The sequence below is a fragment of the Diceros bicornis genome, chromosome 5, assembly GCF_020826845.1.
Source record: "Diceros bicornis minor isolate mBicDic1 chromosome 5, mDicBic1.mat.cur, whole genome shotgun sequence".
In the NCBI taxonomy this organism is placed as follows: domain Eukaryota; kingdom Metazoa; phylum Chordata; class Mammalia; order Perissodactyla; family Rhinocerotidae; genus Diceros; species Diceros bicornis.
Genome location: NC_080744.1, coordinates 78,116,951 through 78,138,834, shown reverse-complemented (window position 1 = coordinate 78,138,834; position 21,884 = coordinate 78,116,951). Strand labels below are relative to the sequence as shown.

General features: G+C 46.8%; 1 protein-coding gene across 1 annotated transcript in view; it reads right to left on the bottom strand.

Annotated features, from left to right (window-relative positions):
• OTUD7A (OTU deubiquitinase 7A) overlaps positions 1-21,884 on the bottom strand; it is a 194,323-nt gene that overhangs the window by 24,419 nt on the left and 148,020 nt on the right. Inside the window, exons 8-9 of the mRNA XM_058542267.1 lie at positions 9,156-9,283; positions 6,651-6,800 (exon numbers count right to left, since the gene is read on the bottom strand). Of these exons, the coding sequence (XP_058398250.1) occupies positions 6,651-6,800; positions 9,156-9,283 (278 nt within the window). The remainder of the gene's footprint in view (positions 1-6,650; positions 6,801-9,155; positions 9,284-21,884) is intronic.

The following is a 21,884-nucleotide window of genomic DNA, read 5'->3' as shown; positions in this document are numbered from 1 at the left end:
TGTTGAAGAAGTCTCAGGTAGGAGTCAGGACACGGGGATTCAAGCCCCACTTGTGCCCTTGGTTGGTCAAGTGCCCTGTGTGAGTCTCTCCTGCCTAGGGCACAGCTGAGGCATTGCGCTGGCTGATGATCAGGATCTTCTTCCAAGCTCCGATACACCCTCATCCTGGACATGGTGGCTCTGTGGGGAAGGGGCAGCTCAGAGGTGTGGCAGGGCACCGTCCTCTGCACTGTATGTTTCTCATTAGCTCTGATTTAGGGTTGGAAGCCAAAGTACAGATGCCACTGGATCTGACTGGTTCTCAGTGGGAAGGTCCAGGTTTGGTTGGAATTCCAAGCAGAATTACCCACAAGCTTTGTAATACCTCCTCCCGGGCACCCAGCTGGCCAAGCCATAGGGTGTGTGGGTGGCGGTGGGGGTCAAGGCTGGTTCCAGCTTCGAGGCAGGCAGCCTGGGAAGAAAGATCCTCCATAAGAATCTGGGACACTGTGTGGGTCAAGATCCTAGGTGGGAAAGAGATCATGAGAGATCTGAGAGGCAACAGAACCGTTCCTTGATTCCAATAAATTCTGAAGATGTGCTTTAAAAAAATTTTTTTTTAACCAAGTTTTATGGTATTTGCTGATTTTTGTCTCGACTCAACCATTCACTTGGGCTTGAAGAATGTGGTATTCTCATTCTGTCTGTATTAACAGTTTGCTTGGGCTGCTGTAACGAAGCAACGCAGACTGGGTGGCTTAAACAATGAAAAATGTATTCTCCTACAATTCTGGAGGCTGGAAGTCCAGGATCAAGGTGTCAGCAGAGTCAGTTCCTTCTGAGGCCTCTCTCCTTCGTCTGTAGATGGCTGTCTTCTCCCTATGTCCTCACGTGGTCCCCCCTCTGTGTGTGTCTGTGTCCTAATCCCCTATTCTCATAAGGATAGCAGTCATACTGGGGTAGGGTCCACCTTAATGACCCCATTTTACTTTACCCCTCTAAAGATTCTATCTCCAAATACAGTCATATCCTGAGGTACTGGGGGTTAGGACTTGAACATATAAATTCAACCCTTAACAATGCTATTGCCTCTCCCTTCATAAGCCAGCATACCTCAACTCAGAGAGAGGCCCCCTCACCAGTTCACTGAGGAGACGCAGGATTTGGACTGATGCTTTCCTGCTATTTATGTTTCCAAAGTTATACATGGCCTGGAGGAGCATCCTGCAGAGTAATGAGTGAGCGTTTCTCAGAGTAGCATTATGAATCCGTGGAGTGAATTATCTTCATCGTGTTTCCACTTATTCTACTTAGGATCCTCACCGTCCCTCTTGTCCTGTAGGAGCCTCGGCCACTCAGCCCAGGAGTCCTTCAGAGACCACCTAGTGGTCCCTGATGATGTCTTGTTTTCTTCCAGGACAAGAAGCTCTAGTATCTCTGTGTACACTTCCTGCTCCGGATCTGGACATGCTCTCAGGCGTGGGAGTTTGGGGCAAACAGTGTCTGCTTGATGCTGGGGAGGGTGGCAGTGGCTTGCCCCACACAGAAGGAGGGAGGCTGCAGGGTGGGACGGGGGGCCTGGTCATCTCCGATGTTCCTGAAGTGCTCAACTTGTCCCAGAGGCCTGCCACTACCAGACTATTGGGTACATGAGAGAACAAACGCCTTCTTGTCTAAGCCACACTGAGATGGGTTTTGGTTACCTGAAGCTGAAGGAGTTCTAACTGGCCCCAGGGACCCTGTGAATGGAGAGAGAGGTGGGGCAGGGGGTTCCAGGAATTTTCGCCAAAAGTGCTCTTGCCACAAGCAGTTTCACCGCACAACTAATTAGCCATACAGCGATTTTGCCGTAAAAGATAAAATCACGAAAAGTAAAAAGACGGACATTCAAAAGGACATAATGAAACATGAAAAATTACTAACAAAATTAAAAAGACTCAGCTGAGAAAAGTGAAAATGTAAAATATTTGAATACAAATATTGGAATATTTAAATATGGTGTAGATTCATGCACAGCAATACTGTGCAAAGAATGGATTTTATTTTGTGGATTGTTACATAAACACTTTGTCTTCTAAGTCTTTTGCTCATAGTATTATACAATTTTTTTTTGGCTTGTTGATTCATCTCGTCGTTTGGCATCTCGCACTTTTTTCTTTTTTTCCGTAATATATCTTCATTAAGAGAGGGATCAATTTCATCCAAACACTGGGATGCATATATGTAACCAAATGAAACTAAAGAAAAACCATATGAACCAAACGAAAACCATTTGCAACCAAATGAGACCAGAACTATCAATCAACCAGTTATTTCATCTCGTATGGCAAAATTGCCTTTATGGCCAATTAGTTGTGCAGCGAAAATGTTTGTGGCAAAGATGCTTACAGTGAAAACACTGGAGGAGGAAAAGCAGGGAAGGGCCAGGAGGCAGGAAAATGGTTTTCAGGCTGACTTTCCTCTCACTGGCTGCCTGTCCTCGCAGGCGAGGACGCTGTGGGGGTGGTGACTTCAGTGTCTGTAAAAAGCTTCCTGTTTCAGCAAAGGCCCCCGCTCTCTGGGGGCAGAGTCTGACACAGCCAGAAGGAACAGCCTGAAGACACAGAGACTTTCTTTAAGGAGGGAGGGAAAGCCCTGTGCCTGGCCACGTTCTCAGTTCAGAAGGGCTCGGGAGGCCGTGGGTCTGGAGCCGCGCTCCTCTTGGGAGGATCCTGGCACTGGCCCAGGGCTCTAGGAGAGAAAGTCTCTGGACATGAAACCACCAGGTGGCACTCAGATGTGGGAAGCACAAGCAAATGCCATCAAGTCAGCCGCCTGGCGCCAGGTCTCACTTTCACCAGGACCCCCAAACTCTCCCCTTCCTCCTGTGGGGGTACCAGCCACTGCCCGGACTGCACAATGTGCACCAGCCTTCCCCCACGGCAGCCCCTGAACTGTGAGACCCGAAGGTGCTGAGTGGCGCTGGAAGGAGTGCCTGCTTATCTCTCTGCGCTTAGAGAGAGGAGGTTTTCTTTTAAGTAGCATGGCATTGACAGTCTCATGCACCAAGCTTTCTGGGGGTTGAGAGCCCAACAGCTGACAGTGATTTATTTCCAGAGGGTCTAGTTGGTAAAGGACTCATTTCTGCACTTGTGCCTTTCTCCAGATGAGGCAGTCATCGCTGGTGAAAGAGAGAGGACAGTCCAGATGGAACTGCCTGGAAACATCACACCCTCTCCCTGATTTGGAGCTGACTCACTGGACCCCCACCGACCACCTCATCCCCTCCTTCCTCTGCTGTACTCACTTCTCAGGCTCCTCTGCAGCCGGGACACTGTGGAGCACAGCTTTGGTTAGTAAGATGCCAGCGTGAGTTCTTGGGGAAGGTTTTCTTCCCGAAGGAAAAGACAACCTTTCAGGAAAAGAAGGCATTTGGATGCAGTGCCTGGAGCTGCAGCACCCGTCCTATGACCATGAAGCTGAAACCACATGACAAGAATGGTGGAGCAGAGAGAGGCAGGAAGCCTGGGGCCCTGAGACTGTCTAGAGCCCTGCACCAGCCGTGGCCCACCTACCTCAGGACTCCCTGTTATAGATGCAGCAGCGGCCGCTTTCTCATTTGAGCCCCTTGCAGCCTAATGCTATTCAGGACACATCTTCCTTTGGGGGCTTATATCATGGCTTTCTGTGATTGCTTCCTTTCCCTGGCCTTGTAAGGGCTGAGAAGAGAGGCTGAATTTGTTCCCCCGGTGGGCTCCTGACATCCTCTCAGCCTCTCACCATCATCCCCAACAACTGGGTAACAATGGCTGAATGGCTAGGATCTGGTGTCTGCAGAAAGGCCCCTGCAGGCTCTGCTGTAGGGCAGGAAGGAAGGAAGATGCCCCAGAGGAGCCCTGGAGTTGGCTTCCTCTGGTGATGGGTTCCCTCGACAGCGTCTACCCTCTTCCTCACCTACAGCAGGTCCTTTTGGGGAGACGCTGGGCACTAATGGTGGCCAGAGAGGGAGATACTCAAAGCCTTTAGGTTTATCTTTGAAACAACATTTAAGGATCAGGGGACAGGCCTGGCTTCGGGGCAGGCAATGCTGTTCCTAGAGGTGAGCAGCAAGATAACTGATGACTCCAGTGAGTAGAGGAACCGTCTCGTGATGGTCTCTTCATAATTAAGTGGTGCTGTCCCTGAACATGTCAAATGAAAAGTGAGCAAATGTGGAGAGGGAGCAGAAAGGAAGAGGAAGGGAAAGAGGAAAGGTGAGAGGACAAGGGAGGGGCGAGGGGATCGAAGGTTGGAAGGGAAGGACAATGGTTCAGCACCCAGGGAGGAGGGTGTCACTGCACTGGGGGACAGACAAGGGGACAGGCCGGGGGGTCACCTGGCATCCCTCAGGCCATGCAGCAAGGAAGTGGCAGCGCCCAGGCCTCTCTGTGCCCGACGACACGTTCCTACAATGTATGCTTGCTCTGCTATGCCGACGACATTCCTTCAGCAGCCCCAGCACCTTTGCTCAGGCCCATTATGTCCCCTGGTCCTGGCCTCTGGACATCACACATGGAAGTCCACCTCTCTCATGTGTCTGTCCATCTGTCTGTTCTTCCAAGTTGGAATACTTGCTCTCCTCCTGTATGGGGCTCGTGCCTGCTCAGCGCACACGCTGCCTGGACGGTGGCTTGATGGGGTTGCCTGTCTCCCGAACAAGGTGGTGAGATCCCAAGGCAGGGACACTGTCATCTTTGGGTCCCCCAAACCTGGATGTAACAGGTGCTTAACACACATTCAGTGAACTGACCCTTGGTACTCCCCACCCCCAAACAAAGACTGCAGTACCACTCTACTGCAGGCCAACGTGAGATGTGGGGAACAGGGCTGCACCTACCAGCTCGGCGAGGGGACGTGTTGGTAGCAATACTTAAAGCTCAAAGTCTGCAGAGCATTTGTGTTCTCTCCAGCGTGAGGACCTGACATGCCCCACAGAATCTATGCAGCCCGTGGGAGCCACTTATACGTGCTTCACTTCTGCTTGTGCAGAAGGTGGCACCACAGCTCCTGCCCTGCGTGGGTCATGAGGGTCAATGTGCAGCCCGGGCCACAAGAGGCAGGGACCAGCACAGCTCCGAGGAGTAACCCAGCGGGTGGAGCTTCAGGAGCCCACGCCACAGCCGCACAGCGCCCAGCACTGGGACCAGAACCCACTTTTGGGAAAAACAAGTCTTCAGAAGGGAAACTACTCACGTCTCTGCAACACTTCCCTGAGATGGGCCGTGTGAGACCCCCTCCACATTTGTCCTTCTGTCAAAGGGAGCCTTCATGTTTGCCTTGAAAACACCAAGAGCTCATGCCTTCTGTGAGGAGGGCCTGGGTGTCTGATTCCTGTGGTCAGCAGTCAGAGGTGCCAGCCCTGGGACTTGTCTCTCCCTGACCCAGGAACTCTCTGAGACCAGACAGGGAGGCCCAGCTCCTGGCCTGGATGCCAGGTCGTGAGAAGGGCCCCTCCCACCTCCCAAGAGCTGCAGGAACCCACTAAGAAAAGCCAAAACCCACGAGGGAAGTGCCTGCATTTACTAGCCAAAAAGCTAAGAGACAACAGAAAAGGCAAAACGCCTCCAAGGCTGTAACGATTAAATATTTTTTTCTGTGGCCAAAGTGAGAAGTCTGTAAATAATATAGAAAAAGGCACGACATTCCCAGTACAGCTGGCTGCAGCCCTGCTCTCCTTTTCCTTCCGGACTCACATCTCTGCCTGAAGAGTCACCACAGGTTTCCGGGAACTGCACCCAATGGCAGGGACCCTGAAACTAGTCAGTCCTGCCTGTCCTTTAGTCTCCTGGGAGATTCTCTGTCTAAACCAGAAGCAAGTAACAAAAGGAAGAGTTTCCCCTCTTTGCTCAGCTAGTCACACATCCATCAGTAGCTAACATGAGAGAACAGCAACCATTCCAAACAAACTCCCTCCATTTCCACAGCAGACACATAATGCATTGACTGAAGACATGCCCCACCTGAGTCTGTCTCACTGGTGGTTGGAAGTGTGCAGTGCACAGCCTGTGGGGCCAGCCTGGTGAGCCCGTTGCAGCATTGAAATGGCTACTGGCAGGAAACTCACTTGCAACGGTTTAAAGGGAAATATCGATCTTTTGATCCAAAAGCTATTCTAGGGGAGATGTTGGCAAACTTTTTCCATAAACTGCTAGTTAGTAAATATTTTAGTCTTTGCAGGCCACACAATCTCTGTGGCTGCTTCTCAACTCTGCCATCACAGTGCAAATGCAGTAGCCACAGACAATATGTCAATGAATGAGTGGCTGTGTTCCAATAAAACTTTATTTACAAAAATAGGCGGTGAGCTGTAGCTTGCTGACCCCTGCACTAGAGGTGCTTTTTTAAAAATTTACATCTAAGTTATATCCACATAAAATATGCATACATGTCAAAGGGAACAACAGTAAAGGCTATCTAAGGGTGGTGGAATTATTAACTTGCTTCATATTTTAAATTAAAAGTTGTCTTTGACATTGTTAGTTTCAGTGATGTCATTTATGCACGCATATGGTAGTTTCATATAAAACCCATCACTACTGAGTGTGCACTGGTGTGCCTCCCAGGGACGGCTCACATTCCCCCTCCTGGTACCCTCCTCTGCACCCCCCCCCTTCCTCCAGCGTGCATTGTCTCTCAGGTGGCGGCAGGCATACCTTGTTCTCTTTGCTGATCTCTCTGCTCCATAGACACAAGGGCAGAGAAATGCGCTTGATCATAGGCAAGAACCAGAGGTGAGCAGTGGCATCTGTTGGGAGGTACCTCCAAGGGCAGGTAAATCCCTCCGAACGGGATCGGAGCAAATGCTGCAGACACAAACAAGGATGAGGGCATGTGAAGCTGGAAGAAACACGGATGGCGTCCCTTACCACCCTGGTGGGGGGTGTGGGTGACGGGGCAGAGGGAAGGAAGGGCAGTCTCAGGCTGCAGCCCTAGGTGACAGCTGCCCCACTCTGCAGCAGAGGGGCCTCGCTGTAAGCTGGGTGTGCTCGCCTGGTGATGGATGAGGAAGCACAGGCTTGCAGGGGCCAGGCTGTTTAGACCCCAAATCCTGTGCATGCCCAGGGGACCCCTCACCCCTGCCTGCCTCCCTGGGCAGAGTCCTCCTGGTTTGTCCCTGTGCCCTATGAAGCTTCCCCCTGGGAACAAGACGGTCAGGGCTTAGGGGATTCTGCTGTGATCTGCCCAGGACAGCCTGCTGCTGTGACACCCACACAGGTGATCAAAAGAGCTTGCCTGAGATGGTCAGCGATGACGTGCACTGAAGGCTGCCTGGAAACCCACACTTTTCTGGGTGTATTTCTTCTTCTCCTTGTGTTCATGAAAGTATTTGCATATAGAACAACATTTATGCTCCTTGAGAGCTTGTTTGTTCTATATTTTGAGAAGCTCAACAGAAAGCTTCAGAACCAAGTTGTGAGTCAAATGGGAAATGAGAGACGGGGATTGGCTCCTTTAGCGACTGGCACACAATCTTATTCATTTCCTTTTTCCCTCAAAAAGAGGGGAAAAAAGCCTAAATCCTCACTGAAATACAGTAATTTCTGGAAATATCTGCCCTGACACAGCATCTGCTTTTTAATCATAAAGCACCTTGCCTCTTGGCCTTGGAGTCAGTGACTCAGTGCTCTTCTTTGGGCTGAACGCAGGGACCATCAACCTCAGTGATGTCGCTGGTGACTCTTAGGATTCCTTCCTCCACCCTCGCTTTGCTACATTGGTGACTGCGGTTCTGCCCATGGCTGAGAGGCATGCTGAGTCCACCTTCGAGAGAGCTGCATCCTCAAGCACAGGCAGAATGGAAGGAAGTGTGTACTCTGCCCCACAGGATCTAAAGGGTACAGGGCCGTGTGCCCAGGGATGCTGATGAGAGTCCTGCACCCAGGAGCTGCAGACCTCAGCAGGCCCATGTCGCTGGGAGGTGGTGCTAGGCATGACCGATGTACTCCCGGCTCCCTGCCCACTCTGATAACCACGGCCTCATACGACTTTCCCTGACAGTTGTGATTTAGCATGAAGAACCTCATCGTAATCTGTACAACTCCCCGGAAGACCCACAACTTTCGTTAAGGCACAGGTTTAAATTTAAGTTGGGCTGAGGGGATAAGTCACTGGTCAACTCACTGTCCAGCATTCACCTAGCAAGGAAACCTTCTTGAGAAGTGACAAAAGGGGAAACATGACATCAAAAGAGAACTGGCTTGTGCTGGTGATAGAAGTGAAGGGGAAGTGGAAACATCTGCGAGTGGGCTGTGAAGTGGGAGGTCTGCTCAATGAGCGGCAGGGGCAGTTGTGTTGGGGGTGACCTTCCTGGTCCGCCATCACTGGCTCCCTTTTACCCTCCTCTTCAGAGAGCATAGCTGTCCTGTGGGTTGTGAGGGCAGCCCTGCTTCCTGCTCAGCAGAAAGGCTGGAGGGAGGACACGCTGAGTGCTCCCTGCCAGGTGGTTGACCCTGGTTCCTCCAAGGCCTTAGCCAAGGGAGGGAGAGACACTGTGTAGCCTCTCTGAGCTTCAGTTTCCCGTCTGTAAAGCAGGGAGGGCAGTGTCCACCCCAGGAAGTTGTGGTGAGGGCTGAGGGAGAGAATGTGCATGAAGTGGCTGTAGGGGCTGCACAAACCAGCACTTGGCTCAGGGAGGGCAGGCCATAAGCAGCCCTTCCTGTCCTTTCCTCCTTCTCCCCAGTCCTGATTCCACCACAGCCTTGCCCAGCGACTTCAAGCTTTCTGTCTTCCTTTTTTTTTTTTCTCTTTAACACTTAACGGAGCCTCAGGAGGGGCATGAGGGGACTGGAGTCTCTGAGCAGCCCTGGGACGGAGCTCCGCTCCCCTGGAGAGTGGGGGCTGTCTGCCGCTCAGGCACCACGGTGGGGCAGGGAGCCCCTGGGGTTTAGTCCTCACCCTCACTGGGCCAGATTTCCCATGGCTGCCTGCTGTTGACACACAGGGTGGATAGATGGCCAAGAGTAATCCCTCCTGCCACCAGGGAGGAAAAAGAAACACGTGGAGTCAAGGAGAAATAATATGATCTTTGTCCACGCAGAGTAAGGCTCTGAGGCCTTCTGGGAGCTCGACCCTTCTGCTAGGCTGTCTCTTCCTTAATTGGGATGTTAGTGTTCTGGGTCATGAATAAAATACATCTATTTCATTATGTGTAAACCTACCTTCTCCGCCCGAGTCCCTCAACATCGTATCTGCTACAACAACGATCGGTCTTCTTAATATATGGGCTAGGACAAAAACATGGAACTCTTCCAGACTCTCGTACACGGGGTCCTCAGAGTTGTCCACGCTAGGAGACAAATCAAAATGAGCCTGTCACTGGACTGGGTTAGGATGGGGGATGTTGAAGACAGAACACCTCCCCTCAGGATCTTACCTCCATGGACCCTGGCCGTTGCAGCCATATGAGGCCACCTCCCTCCCATGCCACCCACCGATGGCTAACGCACAAGACCCACTCCCACTCCTACCCTGGGTTGCGTGGTCTCAGGAGACGATGAGAGAGAAGCTGCTGGTGATGGCCGCCAGCCACCTTTAAGACGAGGTCTCCCTGGTGGCAGAAGCAGCCCACCCAGAGCGTGTAGCAACATAGGGGCTGATTATCTGGGGGCGCTTAACAAGGACACAGTGGGGGCAGGAGGGATGGAGGCTTCCCTTTGGTTCATTCCCTCATCCAGCATCTTGGGCTGAAGTCTTACCCATCATGGGCGCAGGTATGCCCAGCCCACCTGATGGGCTGATGGGGCCCACTGCTAACAGGATCTGAGGGACTTTCTAGAAATACTCACCCCATAGAAGAGGGCAGTGAAAAGGCTGCCTGGATTCAACCCTCGGAGCGAGAGGAGAGGGAGTGACTCTGAATGCACAACCCAGGCTACTCGGACCCTCCCCGGCCTGCAGCCCTGGCTCACGTCTCAGGCTCAGGGAAAGAGCAGGCTCCACGAAGTGCTTTCACTCAGAACCTAAGACATTTGGGCAAAGGGCTGGAGCCTTGCTGTCCCTCAAAAATCAGGCCACCCCAAGGGAAGAGCACATCGAGACAAGAAAGCCAGAGCTCACAGCTTGGTGGGGCCCCTGCAGCATCTGCAGTGCCAGCCGAGGTGGTAGTGCCCAGACAAGACCCCCAGGTGGCACTGGGGCTTGTTCCTGGGCACTGGGGGGAGTGGGGCATGCCCAGATTTAACTGAGGGAGGTCTCTGAGGACTGGACCTGATAGGGCCAGAGCCAGCAAATGTGGCTCCACTTGATGTTACAGGGTGGGTTGCCTGGGAAACAGCTCTACACACGTAGCCTGCAGCCACAGCTGCTAAATCACTTCTAGAACAAAGGCTATGAAGCCTCAGGATGTATCATAATCACCTGTGGAGTTTAATTGTTGTTGTTATTGAACCTATTTTTTCTTGTTTATTTATTTTTTTGGTGACTCAATATACCTTACTTTCATACTTAGAAAAATTTGGCAGCAACCAAAAGATCACAAAAGAGTTGCACATATAGTATAAATAATGTTTTTCTTGGGAATCATTTGAAAGTAAATTGCCAGCCTGAAATCTCAATACCCTGGAAGAGTTTAGTGCACATTTCCCATGAACAGTTCATTCTCCTACATAACCACAGCACAGCCGTCTAAACCAGGGATCCGTCTAGTCACTAATACACCAACACATCTAATCACCATGACGGACTCCAGTCTCAGTCCACCAACTGTCCCGATAATACCTTTTAAACAAAGATCCCAGCTCAGGACAGCATGCTGCAGTTAGTTGCGGCATCTCTTTAGACTCCTTCCATCTGGGAAATTTTCAGGGTTTCCTTGACCTTCACGACCTTGGCGTTTTTGAAGACTACAGGCCGGGTACTTTGTAGAACATCCTTAGTCTGGGGTTGTCCATTTCCTCACAATTACATTAGACTCGTTTATGCTGTGTCCTTCTCATGGTGTCCTGTCAGGTGGCCTGGGTCTGTGGGCTGTCCCATTACTAGTGATGTCCACTTGGGTCACTCCGTTAGGGCCATCTGCCAGGCTCCCCTCTACAGAGCTACTCATTTCCTTTCTGTAATTAATAAGCATTTTGTGGGGAGGAATTTCAAACCCATGGACATATTCCACTCCTCACAAAAACTTTTATATATTGATTGATATCACTACGGATTCCTAATTTCTATTTCATTCAATGGGTTATAATTCATTAGTGTGATTATTCTGATGCTCAGATACACCCTGGTTTGGTCATTGTGGCTCATTCGAGCTGGATCTGTGTCCTTCTGACATCCTCCCAGCATTTTTTAGAGCACTTCCTTGCTTTCCGGCACAAGAAGATGGTCCAGGTTCATCTTGTACTTTCTCTGCTTCAGCCCTGGATTCAGCAGTTTCTCCAAGGGGCCCTGTTTTTTTTTTTTTTTTTTTTTTTTAAATAGTAGATAATGGTGTTTAGAAGCCAAAATACGATCATTGCTATTGGGATGTCACTGCTTCTAGACTCATTCAGAAAATAGAGCTAAGAGATGTGTCTGTGTGTACTATGTGTACGTGTATACACACTCACACGTACACAGATATTTTCATCTGTCATCTATCAGAAACTTTTGAGTCCACTGATATCTCCAATTCTATTCTAACACCCCAAAGTTCATTCTATTTGTAACTCCCTTCTCTCATAGCGAGACACCTGGTTTCTATTAATCTAAAACTATTTCCTTATTTATGAATCTCCCTGTGTGTAAGCAATCCTCCCCCGTTGCCACCCTCCCCTTGAGGTCCCCTTCGCCCTGTCTGGTTTTGACACCCTGGCTATGGTCCTGTGTCTGCAGCCCCTCACCTGCCCACTGCAGATGCCCACCTTGCTTTGCTGCCCCTTCTGGCTTTAGGACTGAATTTTTCAGGAAGGAAAGGGAAGTGGAAGAGGAGTGTTTCAAATCTACACATATATGCCAAATCTAGACACAATTCTCCTGCATTTTAAAACATTCCAGGTGATTATCCTGTCCAGCCACAGCTAAGAGGGAAGCCGCTGGGTGTGTGAGGTCACGTGCTCCCAGAAGTTGCTCGCTGTCCCTGTCACACAGTAAGTGCTCAGAGGCAAGTGGATGGCTGAACAAGATAATAAGCAGCACAAAGAGGGGAGAACAGTGAGTTACTACTTGCACACTCAGAGAGAAAAATATCCTGACTAGAAATGTGGAGCGCTGTTCCTTTCCTAAACCAATGGACGGAGACATCAGCACTGGAAAAAAGATAGGCTGTCAATGAGCCAGATATAAACGCTAAAAAGAAGAAATGGCAAGGTGAGGGGTGGCCCTCAGCCCTGGTTGTCAGTTGCACCTTCACTCTCTGATAGAACACTCTGGCATCTGAATAGCTACGCAGAAGGGGCCCCACAGCAACCACAGTGCAAAGACTGACTAAGTATTAGACACCACTGTACCGGCACAGCATCCTGCTCATGCAGAATTTAAAGCAGGACCATTGTATTTCAAACTGAAAATACCAGCAAGTATTTATTGAGCACTTACTATATGCTGACATGGTGAAAGGAACTGCAGGGGCCCTCAGGTAACATCTGTCCATTCATAGGTCTGTTTATCCACCCATCCATCCATCCATCCATCCACCCACCTGCCCACCCATTCACTCTTCCATTCATCCATTCATCCATCCATCCATCCATCCATCCACCCACCCACCTGCCCATCTATTCTTCCATTCACCCATCTGTCCATCTATCCATCCACCCACCCATTCATCTGCCTGCCTGTCCATCCCCAGTTCTGTGTTAGGGCCAGGACATGGAGTTGGGCCATGTACAGCTTGGGCCCTCGTGGCTGAACATGGGCAACAGTGGTGGGAGTGGTGGGCCCAGTTGGGAGGGCATGATGGAGGAGAGCATGCAGAATAGTGACATTTCGCCACACCAGTCTTGGGGTTGAACATCAGAGCTAAAGATCAACTGTGAACCTTCAGTCACTCAGGAGGTAGCAGAGAGGGTCCCAACTCCACTCTGGGGCAGCTTGAGAATCATAATGCCCTTCTCTACTTGCTTCCCGCTCCTTGCTCACAGGGTTTAGGGAGAGGGTTTGAACTGGGGGTGGGTCCTCATTCTGCACTCACCCCTCAACACCATGGCCATGCCCCAGTGCTTTTGGAGCCTCGGCGTCTGTTCCTGTTCTGTTGAAAGCAGGCTGAGAACATTGGCTCAGCAACTCCTCAGGATCCTCGGAGAGGCAAATGGAATCACGCCTGGGACGAGACTCTGCACGTGTGAGTTGCTGCGATCTAGCCCGTTGGTAGAAATCAGCCCTTGCAAAACCAATCCTGAAACCAATCCCACTTTTCACCCCAAGGCTTAACATCATCTTCCTGTGAGCTTACTGAGCAAATGCTAGACCTGGGGTTGTAAACAGAATCTGGCCTCTGGGAAAAGACATTCAAAAATCCCTAAAACACTTAAATACTAACACTTGGTTAAACATTAAAACACTTGGTGTTTACAGAAGAAGACTAACATGTAATACTTCATCCTCAAGGAGACTGTGCATGTCCAAGAACTTCCTAACATGCTCTGTGCCACAACATATGGGTTCTTCAGGGTGCCCATCACCTCTTCTTCAGTGTGTTCCCGGGGAGGGAGAATTCCCGGGAATAGGGATGCACTATCTACCCACTGAAAACACCCAAGGAAGACAGAGGTGAAAGTTGACCTGGGTAGAGGCTGGGCCAGGAGTCTCCTCTTGGTAGGATCAAGAAGCAAGGCAGTGGAGTGAGGTCCAGATGGTATCTCAGGTCATAGAGAACGGTGGCAGGCACAAAAGGCACAGTGCAGATTTGGGGGCTCCTGGCTTAAATGGCAGCTACAGCCCTCAGAGACCCCCAGCACCAGCCCCTGTCATAGACAAGGAAGCTGGTCTGGGTGGCTGGTGGGGTCTTGCCCAAGGGCAGTCACCAGGCCACACAGAGGAACAGCCTGGGCACAGGCCTCCCAGACCCTTCCCATGTCCCCCTCCCCCAGGCGGGGTGACCACAACTCCCGTTTTGTTCAGGAAAGTCCTGCTTTACGCTTCCCAAGTGGTTAGTGCCCACTCTTCCTCTCAGAAATGAACTAGTTTGGGTGATAAATTGTATAGTCACCCCACCCATGGTGACATAGTTATTGGTTTTTAGTGTACCCTTTAAAAATACAAGCATATATGTGTTTGTGTGTGTGCACACACACATAAGTGAACATGAGTATATGTGCACATTTAGATTCCATACACACACACATCCCTCTCCCCACCTCTAGGTGACAGGCAGGGCACGAGACTCGCTCTTCTGACCCTTGCTTTCACTCTTAATGGTGCATCCTAGAGACAGCTCCAGCACAGCACGGGGTCCTCCTCTCACAGCTGCGCAGGACTCCTCACGCATGTGTCACCAGCAGCATTTCTGAGGGGTGGGACTTGACTCTCTCTCCCAGGCAGGGCTTAGAACTATGAGAGCAACTTTGATGGGCTGGCACGCAGATGCAAAGGGGGTGAAGACTAAGAGCCAGGGCCCTGCACAGAGCTAAGGCCAAGCCTGTGCTCTGCTGTGGGCCTTCGCACCTGGCCAGGGACTGCGTCTGTCCAGATAAGCAGCTTTTCAAAAAGATGTCCTGAGGCGTAGTGTAAGCACCAGATGCCTTGCTAAGACCTATGGCCTAGGAAGCCAGGACCGAAGGATGGTGGGCACTCCTGGCACTCTGAAGGGACCATGTGGGTCTTGGGCTCTGACAAGAGCTTCTCAACAGTGGCCAATGTGGCCTGGGGGTGAGGACTCATCTTATTGCCTGGAATCAATAAGCTGGGGTCATTCGTGTGACAAATATTTATTGAGTATCTGCTATGGATGTAGCACTGGATAAGACTAAAGTGGAGACAAGGACAAGAGCACACTGTCTTCTGCACTGCCACTCACTCCAGCGAAGGTAAGGCCAGCGGAGCCTCCTCCCAGGACGGCGGGTCCACGGCGGGGCATCTTCCTGCCGCCTGCACGGAGTGGACCTCAGCGAGGCCACTGAGGAAGGAGCGGGCGCAGTGTTATAAGTTCAAGTTCTAGTCCTTACGGAGCACACCTGCCGTGACGTGTCTCTTAGGGTGAGAAAACGATATTGACATTTAGGAAAGCTCCAGAAAGAGGTTCTGTGAGGAGGTTTTCCTTAAATAGCAGTGGCCAGTGTCACAGGTAGTGGTGACAAGTTTGCACAGTCCTCTTGTTGATGATCCGCCCTGGGGCTTCTGCCTTTCAGCCGCATTTCTCTCAGTTGTCTCCTTTCCACTCAAAGGAGTTAAACTGTGCGAGTGTCGGCGGGTCAACAGGAACGGGCGTAACAGAGAGCTCTGCTCACTGGGTGCTTATTTCACAGTCGCCCCTGGGTGTAACAGAGAGCTCTGCTCACTGGGTGCTTATTTCACAGTCGCCCCTGGGCATAACAGAGAGATCTCTGCTCGCTGGGTGCTTATCCACTGGGCCCTGGGCAGGAACATCTCCCCTGGTTGTGTGTAAAGGCTCAAGTGGTCAGCTCTGTGCCTGATGGTCCTGATCTGGCTCTGTATGTACACACAGCACCATGTGCCCAACACTGAGCTAGGATTTGGAAGAGAATCAAAAAGAAGCATTGGGTTGGGCCACACCATCAGGAAACTGCAGCCTGAAGGAGGACACAATATACAACATACATGAGCCCTGGGTGAGGCGGGGGTTCAGGACAGGGCTATGTGCATGTGAGTGTAACATTTCTCTGGGAAGAGCACAGACAAGTGGTACTTTAAAGAGACAATGCACAGTCGAGTTGTCCCACATCCCTCAAGACGTGGGATCATAGATACAATCCATGTTATTAAAGAGTTTAAAGTACAGTAAAACAAATATATCCCTTGAAAAAATAAACTCTGAGAGACTTATAAATACATTCCTCCATTCTCTATCCCATGGACCACTTCCTACACAAAAATAGCTAAATCCTTTCCATGATCATTCCATTCTTGACATGCAAATAAACAGAATGAAAATAGAAGGACCTAGAAATCTATGTTTTCAGGGTTATGACTTCCCAAATTTTGAATCAGAAAGACATTCTGGAGCTTCTGAGGTGTTGGTGAGATTGAAACAAAGCACATCAAACCTTAGAGGAGAACTTGGCGCATAAGTCACCTTGTGGGGTGGGCTCAAGATGTCCCAGAAACAAAAACATTGCTTTGCGAAGGAAACATCAGTTCAAGGGAGCTGCTCTTCCTAATGGTCTCCTAGGGACGAAGACCAAGTATGTAAAAAGGAATTCCTGCCTGGAGAACCCCATAATTCACTCAGGTTAGCTTTGGCAGATGAGAAAGTGTAAAATTTTCGGCACAGGCTAGTTACCTCCTGACAACAGCCAGTGCTATTTTTAAGTGCTGGAACATGACTGAATCTTCCTCAAATCACACAACACATCTGGCAGGATTAGGATTAAGAAAATGCCAAACTGCTAAGCTTGGTTGGCATGTCTTCTGATGTGTGTGTGTGGAGGGAGGATGTGGTGAGCAGCAGTGGGGACACAGGTTGCCAAAGGTCCCTCTCAGACCACTACCTCTACCCACCTGCTCTGTTGATCTAGAACTCCTTCTCTTCTGCATCCTCTGCCACATCCAAATCTCCAATTTACCATCTCCTGTCTGATTCTTGCTGCTGTGCAGATCACTCTGGGAGTGGATTGGAGTAAGGACACTCCACCCTGTCTCTCTTCCTGAACCCAAGCCCTCCACCTGGATTGAATGCATGGAGGAGTCACTGGAAGGCTCTGGAAAGTAAAGAGTAGCAGGTGGATTGGGGAAGAAGGCCACATTTACATTTTCCCCCCTCTGGTATTCCCATATGTGAATGCAACACAGCCTGACACCCACAAGTGGGCACTGGTGAGGAGAGAGACAAATCTAGTAGATGCCTTCTAGTTTGACAGTGAAGGATGGGAAAGGAAACACCTAAAGCTCAAGTAAAGTGCAGAGATCCCCACTTTTTCTTTTCTCTTTTCTCTCATGCTTCAACCTCTGAAAAGTCCACTGCAGGTGGTGGCAGAGGTCACAACAGAAACCTCTGGGAGCCAAAAATCTAAGAGAGGGGGAACTTTCCTCTCTAATTAATGGAACTGTGATGCCAAGAGGGTGGGTGAGGTGAACCCCGTTTTGTTTATGTTTTTTCTTCTCTGTCCTCCAGCCACCTGGTCCAGGATACAGGTGCAGTCATGGAATTATATGGCAGAGTGCTGTAACTAAAGCCCTAGCATTCTGGCTAGAGGACAGAAGAGGGAGTCCCAGGGAACCAAAAAGTACCTAGAAGATTATAGAAAGGGAAAGCTTCATAAAAAAATCCCATAAGGTTGTTTATGAACTCCTTCTCCCCTCCTACTCTGAGCTGCACATGCACGGATCTTGTCCTAATCAGTATACCAAAGACTCTGAGGACTGACTGAATAGACCACTGCCAGTCAAGACTAAGTAATGTGGGATGTAGCTGAATAGCACGGCAAAGGCTTTGAAAACTGAGCTGACATTGGAACCATAGCCCAGAAAAGGCAGGTTGAAACTTATGGTATGAAACTAACCAGGTTGACTTCTTGCTAAAATAAAAATGTCAACATTTTTTGTAAGTTATAAACAAGACCCATAGACTCATAAGACTCAAAATGTCCAGGATACAATCCAAAATTACTCGACATATGACAAACCACAAAAACCTCAATGCTCAAGGAAGAGAACAATCAAAAGACACCAACTCTGAGATGGCACAGATGTGGAATTCTCTGACAAAGATTTTAAAGCAGTTATTATGAAAGTGCTCCAATAAGCAATGGAGAACATGCTTGAAAGAAATGAAAAGATAGGAAGTTTCAGCAAAGAAATAGACGATATCAAGAAAACCAAATGGAATTTTAGAACCTAAAAACATACAATACTTAAAAGAAAAAAATTCACAGAATGGCATCAATAGCAGTTTGGAGATGAGAGAAAAATGAGTCAATGAATTTGAAGATAGATCAACAGAAATGATCCAAACTGAAGAAGAGAGAGAAGAAAAGATTGAAAAAACAAGAACCTCAGTGACTTGACAGACAATGCCAAAGAGCTAACATTCTTGTTATCAGAGTCCCAGAAGGAGAGGAGAAAGAGTACAGTGTCCCAAAAAGAAAAATAAAAAATTTAAAGAAATAATGACCAAAAGCTTCCTAAATTGGGCAAAAAATATACAGGTTTCCCCTGCTATCTGAAAGTTCACTTTATGCCACTTTGCTTTTAAGAAAGCCCTACATTAGTACCTGTTTGCACTAACTTGAAAAAACTGAATTGGATTTTCGCTTTTACGAAAAAAGGTGAAAATTGAATATAGCGCTCAGTATTTGTTTTGCAGCCAGCCATTACAGAGGCTAAGTAGTCAAGCATACTGTCGTATTTCAAGCCTTTCACAGCAGCCACAGCAGCCACAGCAGACAATGAATCTGGACCTTTGACACTGAGGAAGGCATCATGGAAGAAGATGTAGCCGTTAGTGACCTGTCTGCCCTGATGGATTCAGATGACAACAAGATGTTAATAGATGACCCTCTTCCTCTTTCTCCTCCACCCCAGTCTCCTGTACCTCCCACCATCCCATCCTCCAATGCCTCAGCCTAACACACCATCATCACCACAACCACCTCCCAGCCTTCCAGCATGCTTGCTGTCTTCCTGATTCTAAGTGTAACTTCACTGTACATACATGATTTCTACTTTATATAGGCTGTGTATTCATCATATAATTCCTCCTTTTACTATATGTTAGTGCTTTTTAGGTTTTATGTGTTATATTTTATGATATGGTAGGTTATTTTCTGGATCTGGGAACACCCCAAAATTTTTCCCACATAAATTTATGATAATTGCTTCTTTGCCTTATGCCATTTTAGCTTATGAAGGGTTTCATAGGAATGGCTCTACTTTTGGATAGTGGGGGAAACCTGTACACCTATAGATTCAAGAAAGTCAGAGAACCCTGAAGAAGACAAACCTAAAGAAATTCATGGCCAGACACATCAAAATCAAAATGGTGAAACCTAAAGACAGATGAAAAAATGTTGAAAGCAGCAAGAAAAAAAATGACAAAGTAGGTAGGGGAACAATAATTTGAATGACTTGTGGATTTCTCATCAGGAACCATGGAAGCCAGAAGGAGGCTGAATAACATTTTTAAAGTGCTGCAAGAAAAGAATGTCTAACCAGAATTTTATATCCAGTAAAAATATCCTTCAGGTATGAAGGTGAAATAAAGACGTTCTCAAAAAAAAAAAAAAAAAAAAAAAAAACCTAAAAGAATTTATAACCAGCAAATCTTTCTAAAAGAATTAAAGAAACCTTTTCAGATAAAAAGTAAATGTTACCAGCAGAAATGTTGGCACATCAGAAATGAAGGAAGAACAAGAGAAATGGTCATGATCTGTATAAGTATAATTATTCTTTTCCTCTTGAATTCTTTAAAATATATTTCAAGGTTCACATAAAAATTATAATATTGGCTGATGGGGTTTTCAAAGTATGTAGATGTAATATATAAGAAAATTATAAGAGGGAGAGGATAAGAGACCTATATGACAGTAAGGGTTTTGAATTTCACTTAAATTGATAAAATATTAATTCTAAGAAGATTGTTTAAAGTATGTATATTGCAATCACTAAAGACACCACTTAAAAACTATATAAAGAGATATAGTCAAAATCATGATAGTTAAATCAAAATGGAGTCTCAGAAAATATTCAAATAACTCACAAATAAAAGGCCAGAAAGAGAAACAAAGGAACAAAAAACCCAGAGGGAACAAAGAAAAAAATAATAAAATGGAAGACCTAAATTCAAATATAGATTGTCTAAATGCAACAATTAAAAGATAGAGATTATCAGAATTGATAAAACCTATTTGCTGTAGTGAAGAAACTCACTTCAAATATAATGCTATAGGTAGGTTAAAAGTAAAAGGATGGAAAATTATAGACCATGAAGATTTTAATAAAAAGAAAGCTAGAGAGGCTATATCACTATCAGACAAAGTAGACTTCAGAGCAAAGAAAACTGCCAAAGATAAAGAGGGATATTACAAAATACAAAAGCGTCAATTCAACAAGAAGACAGAACAATCCTAAATGAGTGTGCATTTAACAACAAAACTTCAACATACATATAAGAAAAATCTGACAAAACTGAAAGGAGAAATAGAAATAACCACAAGCATAGTTGGAGAGCTCCATACTTCTCTCTCAGTAATTGAACGAACAAGCAGACAGAAAACCAGTGAGAGTATATAAAACTTGAACAAAGCCATCAATCAGTTGGATCTAATTGACATCAATGGAACATTCTATCCAATAAGTACAGAATACATGTCTTTTTGAAATGCACATTGGGCACTCACCAAGATAGAACATATCCTTAGTAAACTAACAAATTTAAAATAATTTAAATCATATCAATTATGTTATCAGACCATAATGCCATTAAACTAGAAATTAGTGAAGAAAGATAAAAATCTTTTACACAATACACTTTTAAATAATTCAGTGGTCAAAGAGAAACTCTCAAGGGAAAATAGAACATATTTTAAACAGAATGAAAATAAAAATACAGCATATCAAAATTTGTTGTATGTATCTAAGCAGTGCTTAGAGGGAAATTTATAGCCCTAAAATGCATATATTACAAAAAGAAAGGTCTCAAATCAATAATCTAAGCTTCCACCTAAACAAAGTAGAAAAGTAAAATCAAAATAAACCCAAAGCAAGCAGAAAGAGGGAAACAACAAAGGTAAGAGCAGAAATCAATGAAATTGAAAACTAAAAACAATAGAGATAATCAATTAAACCAAAATTAGTTCTTTCAAAAGATCAATAAAATTGATAAAACTTTAGCAAGGCTGACAAAGAAAAAAGAGAAAGACACATTGCTAAATACAAAAATAAAGAGGGAACATCACTACAGATCCCACAGACATTAATAAGTTAAAAAAGGAATATTACAAACAATGCTATGCACATAAATTCAACAATTTATATGAAATGGAACAATTTCTCAAAAATGACAAGCTATTCAAACTCACTTATTTCTATTTTCTATAACTGTTCAATTGAATTTGTAGTTAATAATCTCCTGAATAAGAAATTTTTGGTTGCAGATGGATTCACTGGTGAATTTTATAGACATTTAAAGAAGAAACATCACTAGTTCCATACAATCTCTTCTAGAAAATAGAAAAGAAGGTAATACTTCCAAACTTGTACTATGAAACTAGCATTACTCTGATACCAAAACCAGACAAAGAGAGTACAGTCATGTGGTGCTTAACAACGGGGATACATTGAGAAATGTGCTGTTATGTGATTTTGTCATTGTGTGAACTTTATAGAATGTACTTACATAAACCTAGATGGTATAGCCTGCTACACACCTAGGCTGTACAGCACTAATAATATGGGACCACCGTCGTATATGTGGTCCGTTGTTGACTGAAACATGATTATGCAGCATATGACTGCAGGCCATAAAAAGGTAACTACATTCCAATAACCTCCATGACCACAGATGCAGAAATTTTCAACATAACATTACCAAATTGAATCAACAAAATGAAAAATGTAATACACCAAGACAAAGTGAAGTTCATCTCCGGAACGTAAGGCTAGTTCAATATGTAAATATCATTCACTGTAACCCACCATATTAATGGTCTAAAGAAGAAAAAAATACTGTAAGATCATTTTAATTGATGCAGAAAATGTATTTGATAAAATTCTACATTCATTAATGATAGAACCTCTCAAAAAAGGAATAGAAGAGAACTTCCTCAGTCTGATAAAGAATATCTACAAAAACCTACAGC